Genomic DNA, 11,204 nt, shown 5'->3' on the forward strand with positions numbered 1-11,204 from the left:
TCTCTGCAATGGTATCAGTTGGCCAATGTTTTTTACAAGTTGTGGTGGTGAGAAACAATGAAGACAGTGGTAATTACAATAAACAGTGATGGTTCATTCATTCTGTATTATCCACAAGGAAAGAAGGATTAGACACTTGTGCACATACGGCGAGGCCAAGTCCACAACAAACACAAGGCCAACAGACAACACCATTGTGAATGGCACAGGAGCAAACTCCTTAATAGTCCTAGGTAAGTGATGTCATCTGGGTAAGTGATGTCATTTGGGCTCCACCTGTTAGTCGCCGTCCCTAACCATGTTACTAAACCACTTCCTAACAGTAAAGCTGTTTTTGTGCTGGCTTGGCTATCTTTAAAATAGCAAAAGTGCATGTGTCTTACTGACTTAAAGAACTTTCTGTCCTGAAGAAGGTAGATTAAACCAAGATGAGGGTGGTATGCAATGTGACTACTACAGAATTGATCAGAGTATGAGCCAAGTATGAAACCAGCAAAACAGAACACCTTTTAAAGCAGGGTTTCTCAATAGGGTTCACAAACCATCAAGGGATTTATGATGTAACTGAAGGTTTGAGAGTTTGATGTGAAATTGTGAAATGCCAATGCAAAACTGTGAGGGTCAAAAATTACCTGGGCATCCATTTATATGAATATACAGTATATATAACCTTTTTCCAAAACTCTTAACTTAAATTCGGCAATTTATACCATGTTAGCATATAGAAAGCACCAATATTCAAAAGCTTCATTCACATCGCTACTCACATGTGACGCAGATCTGTTAATTGGATGACCTCGTGGACAGCCAAAGTGCTTTGAATCAGACTTTTTCCAAATCCAGTCTGTGCCACTTTCATATGAGGAAATAAATCGGATGCTTATCTGTGCCTTCAGTTTGAACAGCCAGGTCAGATTTAATGTGATTTTTACATCAATCTAACTCAACATTCGTCATTTATGCACTTGATTTTCGGCATTTATAGGCCTGTTATGGTTAAAAACTTGTAATTGCGAGTCGTATCAACTCTAGTTAATGCATTTATTTATTTTTTAAGGAAAGGAAATAAAATTAAAGGCTCAACAGTTGAGTTCAGCAAATCATTTTGACTGGATGTAGTAAAATATGCTTATGAAAAGAGATGCAATATTGATTTGCGTTGAAATTATGTAATTTGAGAAGAAATTGCTGAACAGCTGTAATCAACCTCCGGTTTGCGTCAGAGTTCTGTAGGTGTTTATTTTGTGAAAATGACCGTCTGACTCCTCATTATTCAGCCTATTACAAGACTACTTGCCAAATTAAATAAATGCACATGAAACATTGATTTGAGTTTAAATAATTTTATTAGCTTACTTGTAGAGATTGCACAGTGAGCTGAGATGCAGGAGAGACAGCTCTCAGAACCTGGATGAGCGGTGTGATATGTCATAATCCCTGGATGTGCGGTGGATACAGAGTAATATCTGACTGCTGGATGGCACCATTGGCCAATCAGAATAGAGTATTCCAGAGAGCCGTGTAATTAATATATATATATGAAATGTTGTGACATTACTTTTAATATAAATAAGGTAAATCATAAGGGTTCAATGGTCAAAGAGAAGGTTGGGAACCCCCTTGAAATCATCCCTACCACAGTAAACTCATGACAGACCTAGAGGTTTCTTCCAAGAGGTGATTTTATATTCTACATCATCTAGTGCGATTTTGGAACACAACATAATGAATGCTTCTGTCTAGATGAAAACAACCATACTCATATAAGCAGGGTTACACTGAGGACAAGCTCAACTGTCCTTTAGTACCACACAGACATTGAGACCTTTGTTGCAAAAGACAAAACAGCATCTACAAGGGGGAGAGCACACTAGCACAGAATCAACCCACACAAGACAACTGAAAGCAACTCAACTTAACACAGAGACATTTAACTATTAGTATTTTATTAATTCAAAACACAAAATAGTAAAAAATAACAATTCCAACTGAAAACATTTAAATGATTCAGTACAGTGACAAGACATAAATATCAAGCATTAACATTACAGCATATTAAATACAAAAGAATTCAATACAAGTGTGAGGCCCATTTTTAGACAGGTTTGTAGATCTGTATTGATGGAGGGTATATCCATCAAATGCTACATAAATTGCAAAGCAAATAAATAATAATAAATAGTTGACAAAGTCAATAAAAAAACAAACAAACAGATATTGTAATCATTGTAATGTAGTGGCATTTTGAGCCATTTAACTTTTGGTCTGTGGGTGAGGAAATGGCACATCTCCTCATTAGCACCATGATCAGTATCATTTTACTGGCATTGGATAAGTATATTAAGGCAATCAGAAAACAAACAAGTTAACAGAGATATACAAAATGTATAACAGAGTCTGATTAAATCCCTGACGTAAGTGCTTTAAATGATAGAGACTTGCTTTTTACCCTCAATTAAATGACCAAAAACCTACTTTTAGTTGTTAAGGGCTAGTAACGAGTGCAGGAATGTGGACTGTATTGGGCACCAAGGAAGAGTGAAGGTCCAGCTCATTGGTCACATTTCTTTGAGTGCTCTTGGTCTTGGGCTGGTTGGTCTTCGGCTCCTCATCTTCTTCATTCTGCTCCACAAACAGGTGCTCGGCCTCCTCAGAGAGTTGCGTATCTTCATCTTTATCCTCCTGTGAAAGAGAGAAACAATGAAAATAAGTTATAGAGTAAATGATGAGAGAATTTTCATTTTTGGGTGAACTATTCCTTTAAAAGAAGTAGCTAACTACACTCAGCATTATTTTCTGACTCAACAATAATGAGGGTTTTTGAACAAATTAATCTTGACAGGCCCGGCTCCACAGTGGACCCACCACCTATCGGGCTTCATCAGAAAGACCATGCTGGTCAACCAGCTTCACCACCCTGGTTTTGTTTGTAAAGAGCATCGACCAGCCTAGACCAGCATGGAAATTGCATGCTGGTTAAGCTGGTCTTTTCAGCAGAGAAAAGCTACACTATTATCAAAATAGCTGGAATGATATTTAGTTAGTAGCTCCCCAGTATTCACGTACAATTAATATTATGGATTGTCATACCTCCTTCTTTGCCCTGCTGTATTCATCAATGGCATACTGGTACTTAGCTGTGGTGATGCCAAAAAGTGATGCCATTCGTTCTCCGAGGTAGTCACAAGCTGAAAGATGAGAAGGGCAGAATTTGGCATGGTTATGAGACTAGTGTAAAGATAATCCAGAAAATTAATGGTTGACACACTGACTGTCCTAAATGTGCCATAACAAAGAGTTAAATTATATTTTTTGTTTGTTTGTTTGTTTTTGCTTTACTCTTAATGGATTATTATTATTTTTTTAAATTTCTTAATCTGATTCACAAGGAGGCGTACTTACCCCCAATTTCTGGTCTAAAAATCATATACTGTGCTGCTTTAAGAAACAAGAACAAAATAAACTAGAAAGTAAACAAAAATAATGATGTATTCCCAACTTGAAAATGTTTCTCCTGATTTGCATATTTGAATAAAACATCAAAACCACTTTGTCATAAACATTCATCATCATCCACAGTGGCCTGAGGATGATTCTTTCATTTCTAATCACATGGACTTCAATGATAAAACCATTTTTAATACCCTGGCATGGTTACTTGTCCAAATTCCTGTCATTTTGCCTGTACATAAAATATCAATTAGATTTGCTATGGTTTATGTACTGTTTAAGACATATTATGCATACACTTGATGAATGATTTCTTAATTCTTTGTGTGACTAAAGAATGTGTAGCATGAGTAAACAAAACATTTACATGTCCAGTTTCAATCTTCTTAATCTGGAACACTTTACAAAATTACTCCAATTCCATAGATCAGATCCAATTTAATTGAAAGATTAATGGGTTAACACATGAACACAAGCTCATCAGCACAAAAGTAAATCTGTAAATCCAATTCTGTAGCCTGTAAATGATTTTTTTTCTGTCTCTGACTTACCAGACATAGTGGATGCAGCTGCTTTCCACATCTGAAACCAGACATATGGGCCCCAAGTCAGCTTGGACTTCAAAACAAGGATACAAATACATTTTTTTCCTTCATTATCTTCCTATTTAATTCAGAAAATGTTAACAGAACTTCTTCATTACAAACTCACAACTGGTCAACACACATACTGTGTCTTTGGAGGACAGAAGGTCTTTCTTTGTGTTTTCTTTTTTGTTCTCCTCCTCATCATCTGTGCTGTACTCTTCCATGATTTCACCACTGGAGAAATGAATAATTCGCCGTGGGGTCTTCTCTTTTCTCTCTAGATCACCAAGTTCCACGCACTCATATTCCTTCTCTTTCCCAGAGCTCTGTCCACAAACATAGATCAAAACGAGTTGCTTGTGTAAACCTTAAGATGTGATGGGGATGTAATTAGATATGGGGAGAAACTGTCCTGCCCTCTCAAAGCAATAATAAAATGAAATACATATACCATGGTAAACATAACTTCTGCCAAACTGTCATAGTTTCTGCAGTTATTGTTACTGTAAAACCAGAACAGACGAATGTGGGATTTTAACAGTGTAAGTTTCCAATATCTTTTGTCATTTTGTATGATTTCTAAATTTAATTTCTGAACTAATAATACAAGTTAACAGTTTTCCACTAGGGACATTCACTGTATCTTTTTATTGGTGGAAACTATACTGCAGTACATTTTTAGGGTATTTTGTAAATACCTAAAATCAGACAGGCTTTCATTTCTCTGCACATCTTTATCACAAAGAACAGACAGGCTTTTAGGAGTTTAGATCTAAACTTTAATTTGCTTGCATTTTATAGCGTTATTGGGCTGTTCATGTGGTTATAGGGATGTGAGATAATGATCTCATTCCCTGGTACAGTGGGGATGCATACATTAAACCATGTATTTATTCGTCAGACAAGTATAGATAATTCATCACCAACACCATTCATCAAGAATAGTGCAATAAAACTGAGTAAACTTTCATCCAAAGTTAAACCTTATTTTCATTGGGATTTAGAATAACTAAATAACGGTTTGTAGCCCTTTTAGTCGTGATCTAAAGTTACGAGTTAAATTCACAAAACATTTTTAAATTACCTTTTCAGTGTCCATATCATGTGAGACAGTGATATTGACGCTGGCGACATAAATAGATATTCCTGCCATCGTTTGTGTTGTACAGAGCCAGATTATAAACTCCGTTTTTCAGTCATTTCCTGCAGGATTCCACTACAAAATTAAAGTCCTGTGTGATGACGTAAGTGAGGTAAGTGTAATATTCTGTTACAGATACAAAAAAGGGTTAGGTTAGGGTTACTGTATCATAACATAATAAATTAGCATGTCAGAATACATACTAAATAAGATTTTATAAAAAATAAGATTGGCCACAGATTTTAATAATATAATATAATATAATATAATATAATATACAATAGTTAATTCCGGTCCTCGAATCTGATTGGACGAGAGACATTTCATGAGTACTGATGGTCTCACACCATCAGCACTCGGACGCTTCATTGTTTGTATCACTCCGCTTGTGTTCGTGCTGTTCTAAACTAAAGTGTAAGAGCAGTGCAGATGTGTTGAGAGCCATCTGTCTGGGGGCCTGGTTAGCTCAGTGAGTATTGACGCTGACTACCACCCCTGGAGTCACGAGTTTGAATCCAGGGCGTGCTGAGTGACTCCAGCCAGGTCTCCTAAGCAACCAAATTGGCCTGGTTGCTAGGGAGGGTAGAGTCACATGGGGTAACCTCCTCGTGGTCACTATAATGTGGTGCAATCTCAGTGGGGCACGTGGTGAGTTGTACGTGGATGCCGCGGAGAATAGCGTGAAGCCTCCACACGCACTACGTCTCCACAGTAATGCTCAACAAGCCATGTGATAAGATGCACGGATTGACGGTCTCAGATGTGGAGGCAACTGAGATTTATCTTCCGCCACCCAGATTGAGGCGAGTCACTACGCCACCATGAGGACTTAGAGTGCATTGGGAATTGGGCATTCCAAATTTGGGAGAAAAGGTGAGAGAGAAAAAAAAAAGAGCCATCTGTCTCTTTATACTTTATATTGTGACATTACATATTTTAGCCAGCAGGTAGAGGCAAAAGACAATTTTTGTGTGTAATATGAGCTAGATGGTGATGTGAAGTGAGTCAGCATCACTCAGTGTTTATATTCAACAGCATTCTGTGATCGCTCATATTACTACTACACTACTAAAGCTAGGAAATAGCTTTAAATGGCATTAACAACTTCAGCATAAAGGCTTATCACAGCTGAGAGACACAACAGACTGATTAATTACACAAACTAAAGGCGCTTACCTCTTACCAGAGTTTCCACATTGGAGAGGACAAAATGGCAGAGGACACTGCGGTTTCTATAGTGAAAGACTCGTGCGCACCGGCTACCGTGAAATAGAGAGGAATACCCCCGCTTGGACGGCTATTTTTCCACTGAGAAAATAGGATGCATTTCACCAAAAGCTGACTAACAGACAACAGCATCATCAACAGGCGATCACACATGCTTCAGATCTCTCTCTCTCTCTCTCTCTCTCTCTCTCTCTCTCTCTCTCTCTCTCTCTCTCTCTCTCTCTCTCTCTCTCACACACACACACACACACACATCCTAGTCTCTCCAGTAACATGTTAAAACAGCCCAGCTGTGATTTTAGTTCTAAAGTGACATTTTTTAATTACTAACGAAGGCTTGGATGCATCATTTGGTTTGAAATAGCAACGGCAGATTCTGATCCATAATAGACCATTACTGCCCATCAATAAAACCAATTTAGAAAAAATAAATACAATTAAAATTAAAATTTAAGATGCATAAATCAAAATGTATATGACTTTTTACATATTTGTTTCACTATATAAACCTTAGATTGCCTTGAACAACTCCACATAACAAGGCATCTTGGTGTGATTTCTTGAGCAGCAATGAACTGTGTTAGCTGTCATGAAATCCTTTAACAACATCACCTTCATGTTCACAGTAGGGGCCAATGACTCAAAAATTAGCGTAAAGCAGGCCGACTTCTGAACTACCCAGAAAAAGAGTTTAGACACAGATCTTTCAGCTGGATCACTGTTGGCAGATATAGCAGGTGTTTACTCTGAAATTGTTCCTGCTGTTCAAGTGTCAATGTACATGGACGGCTGCTGTTTAGTGATATGTGTGGACCATTCAGGGTGGTGACTGAATTTATTAATACTCTTGTGTTGTGGGTAAGTACATTTTATGTAAAAAATGACTCGTCTCTCATTCCTATTGATTTTTGTGTTAAATTTTCTTCTCACAAATAGCTTTTTATTGATTATGTATTGTACAATAACACCTCACTGATTAACTTTGTACTGAGATCACATTAAATTGAGTTGTTCTGTTTAATTAAAGTGTTGATTTGGTTTAGTGGAGAGTGACAGAATAATGTAGGAACATGGCAACATACTTTGCTTATTTAGTCTGTTATAGAAAAATCATGAAAATTGGAGTAGCAGGACATACAGCCATCAGTTTTACTAACAATAATCCTTATCCACATTCATTGTTTTAAAAATGAAAATGGCACTTCCTCAAGATGTCACTGTAATTCCATCTAACAGTCACATAGCGTTAGCCTGATATGCTGCTAAGTCTTAAACTGTCAGCTTCAAATGTATGCAATTTCAAACTGTACATTGGTTTGACTGTTTAAAATAACCACATGATTATGTTAATTGCTGGATGAACATTGTATTCCTAAACAAAGGTCACAGACTGTCCAGCAAACACAGAACGTTCCCCTAACGTTAGCGTATGGTTGCCGTTTGGTTATATTTTGTGGGAACCAATTCCTTATGTTCTAGGAATGTTCTTTTTAGGGTTTATTTTTTATGACTGTAAACTAATGTTCCCAGAACGTCACAAATAATAAGCTACTCAGTATGGATGCCTTAACCTCATGAATATTCATGTGAGTGAAGGCCTGTGGGCACTGAGGCATTCTTGGAGATGGAAACATCAAGTTGTTAAAGCATAACCCGCCTTTTCTTTACAGCCATTTGAATAAGCTAAATAGAGAACTGTGCAAGGAAAGAAAACAGAATCACTGCTAGCTCTTCTTTATGCTAAGACTAAGCTAGGAATTGAAAAAACTAAATACACAAATGCATTAACAAATAGGGTAACATGTTACAATAAGGTTCCATTAGTTAACATTGGTTAGAAACATTAGTTTCAATTAACTAACAATAAAACACCTTTTCAGCATTTTATTAATCTAGGTTCATGTTAATTTCAACATATACATTTTTTTTTTATCAAAAGTTGTATATGTTAACATTAGTTAATGCACTATGAACTATCATGAACTAACTATGAACAATTGTATGTTTATTAACATTATTAACATTAATGAAGATTTATAAATGATGTAAAATATATATACAGTAATGTTAAATTTTAGTTCATGATACCTAATGCGTTATGTTAACAAATGGAACCTTACTGTAGAGTGTTACCACAAATAGACACAGTTTATAAACTCATATTTTCTGATGGCTCAAATTTGATCAAATTATCACTCTTGCATGCACAAGTTTAAAATATATGTAATAAATAATACAAAAGTAAAAAAAAACACAAAAAAACAAAAACAAACTAGATGCTCCTTTCTTGTCAAGGGGAAAGACGTTTCGAGATCAGAGGAATTTTCAAGTCATAAAAGATATTCATGACGACTGATTCATGCAGTTATCTCAGCTTAGAAACTCTGATGCACTGGCTGCTGTCTTCTTTGCCCTTGGCTGCCAAAAATAAGGATGAAGCACAAATTTAAAATACTTTTATTCCTCCTGTGACAGTAAAATTAATGCCAGGGGGTTTATTAAGAAGAGTTTGCAAAAGGTGTCAACGAGACCTCCCGCTGTTTCATCCTGTTCCCCAAGAACAAAAGAGAAGTTCCAAAAAGTCAAAAGAACAGGAGTAGAATGCTGATGACTATTTAAAAAAGTGTCTACCGTTCACCTCATGACCTGATTTTCAAACTAGTTGGTGGTACCAGAATTGTTTGAAAATGGATTTTTCTGACTAAACAGTATATACAGTACTGTGCAAAAGTTTTAGGCACTTAGGAAAAATGTTGCATAGTGAGGATGTCTTCAAACATAATGCCATAAATAGTTTTCATTTATCAATTAACGTCATACAAAGTCTAGTAAACATACAAAAAGCTAAATAAATATTTGGTGTGACCACCTTTACCTTCAAAACAGCACCAATTCTCCTAGGTCCACCTGGATACAGTTTTTCTTGACTGTTGGCAGATAGGATGTTCCAAGTTTCTTGAAGATTTCGCTACAGTTCTATTTATTTAGGCTGTCTCAATTGCTTCTGTCTCTTCTTGTAATCCCAGAATGACTCAACCTTCAGTGGGGGGCTCTGTGGGTACCATGCCATCTGTTGCAGGGCTCCCTGTTCTTCAATTCTATTCTATTCTATTTGCAAAATAAATGTTTGGGAGTCTAAAATGTATATTTCCTATTGACACACTAAAACTGAACATATAAATAACCATCTTAAGACAAATGTTTTTGTGAGGAATCTTATGTGCCTATGACTTTTGCAAAAAAATAAATCGCTGAACAGCTGAAATCTGCCTCCAGTTTGCGCTGGAGTTCTGTTGGTGCTTTTATTATGAAAATGACCATCTGACTCCTCATTATCAAGTCAAATATAAGACTACTTGCCAAATAAATAAATTAAAAGTACTGCAAAAATTTAAATAAAAAAAGACAGTGAGTCAGTGTTTTCTCTTATATTATTTTTAATATTATGCATCCTATTTTATACTATAGCCTGCTGTTATTATTAATGTACATTATTCCACGTGAATTTATATCACTGTACCTTGTGTTATATTATCCAGGCATTAGTCCAGACATAAAAGAGAATATGGTTCGGGAGTCCATTTTCATAGCGAAATACATATGCAAATAAATATGCAACAGTGCTCTTTACTTATCTCACTCGCATAAAAAACACAGATTATATACTCCTCCAAATGCATCAACACCATGGAAAGTACATAATGAAACAGTTATGCCAAATTAGGTAAATAAATGCTTTAACAGCGTTCAATATATTAATCGCTAACACCTGAAGGTGTGGGCTGGTGACCAGTATAAATGTTTAGAGAACAGCAACAGCACCGCCTACTGTACAGTGTTGAAATAGTTTTTAGTTTCATTTCTTACAGACTCGATGTGAACAAACTTTTGGTCACAGGTTCCTCTCGCAAAATCGTCATGGATTTGGCGTGAACAGGCCTTATACTTTTTTATACAAAGTATACTTTGGTCAAATGCGAACGTGTACAGTAGGGGTGTGCAGCGAAGCCATTGTCTGTACCTGTATTTATATTTGTTCATATGACAAAATTATCTATATCTGTATTTGGATAGAATCGGGTGTGAGCGGGGCTTAAACCGGAAGTGCGTTAAAACTAAATGAAAGGCATATTTTTAAATGTTACTCTTATGTTTACAGTTTCTATAAATAAAATGTGCCTTGTGTATGCCTTTTCATACTAATAGCTTAATTATTATTATTATTATTTTACAATTATTATTTAATTAAATTATAATTAAGTTATTTTTTTCTTACCAGATGAAGCTGAATTTGTTGGCCACATTAACTGTGGAATAAGTTGTTCCCTATCTGTCACTCACTCGACGTTGTGTCAATGTATGACACTAGGGGTCGCCCTTGGGAGCCCCAAACACCTCTGATCTTTGAGAAAAGGCCAATGGGAATTGGTGAGTGGAATTTGCATGCAACTCCCCCAGATATATGGGTCTAAAAGGAGCTGGCTCGCAACCACTCATTCAGATTTTTTTCTTCGGAGCCGAGCGGTTGTGTTCAGGGAAGTGGACGTCCGCATCCTCAACTGTCTTGACGACTGGCTGGCTCTTGCTCACTCTCGAGACTTGTTGTGTGCACACAGGGACCTGGTGCTCAGGCACCTCAGCCGGTTAGGGCTTCGGGTCAACTGGGGAAAGAGCAGCTCTCCCCGGTACAGAGCATCTCTTTTCTCGGGTTGGAGTTAAACTCAGTCTCTGTGATGGCGTGCCTCACGAGTGAGCACGGCGGTCCCACTGAAGCATTTTCAGAGGCTTCTGGGGCATAT

At 36.8% G+C, this 11,204-nt stretch overlaps 1 protein-coding gene across 2 annotated transcripts; it reads right to left on the reverse strand.

The window, feature by feature from the left end:
* Nucleotides 1-1,423: 1,423 nt before the first annotated feature.
* zgc:153383 (uncharacterized protein LOC751751 homolog) lies at nucleotides 1,424-5,250 on the reverse strand. 2 transcript variants are annotated; one of them, XM_051655267.1, is made up of 5 exons: nucleotides 5,122-5,250; nucleotides 4,181-4,363; nucleotides 4,002-4,032; nucleotides 3,091-3,188; nucleotides 1,424-2,682 (listed from the first exon to the last, which is right to left on the reverse strand). In XM_051655267.1, exons 1-5 carry the CDS (start codon nucleotides 5,188-5,190, stop codon nucleotides 2,485-2,487), a joined length of 579 nt encoding a protein of 192 aa, XP_051511227.1. In that variant the 5' UTR covers nucleotides 5,191-5,250; the 3' UTR covers nucleotides 1,424-2,484. The 2 variants fall into 2 exon arrangements, with proteins under 2 accessions (XP_051511227.1, XP_051511226.1); XM_051655266.1 differs by having other exon boundaries at nucleotides 1,428-2,682; nucleotides 4,002-4,068.
* Between the last annotated feature and the right edge of the window lie 5,954 nt (nucleotides 5,251-11,204).

The sequence above is a fragment of the Myxocyprinus asiaticus genome, chromosome 25, assembly GCF_019703515.2.
Source record: "Myxocyprinus asiaticus isolate MX2 ecotype Aquarium Trade chromosome 25, UBuf_Myxa_2, whole genome shotgun sequence".
In the NCBI taxonomy this organism is placed as follows: domain Eukaryota; kingdom Metazoa; phylum Chordata; class Actinopteri; order Cypriniformes; family Catostomidae; genus Myxocyprinus; species Myxocyprinus asiaticus.

What these genes read in the sequence shown, in the direction of transcription:
- zgc:153383 (XM_051655266.1), bottom strand. Translation starts at nt 5,190, where the DNA reads ATGGCAGGAATATCTATTTATGTCGCCAGCGTCAATATCACTGTCTCA. An exon ending in ATGATATGGACACTGAAAAG is followed by an intron (nt 4,364 to 5,121) that starts GTAATTTAAAAA and finishes GTTTGTGGACAG; the next exon opens with AGCTCTGGGAAAGAGAAGGA. An exon ending in TTCTGTCCTCCAAAGACACA is followed by an intron (nt 4,069 to 4,180) that starts GTATGTGTGTTG and finishes CTTGTTTTGAAG; the next exon opens with TCCAAGCTGACTTGGGGCCC.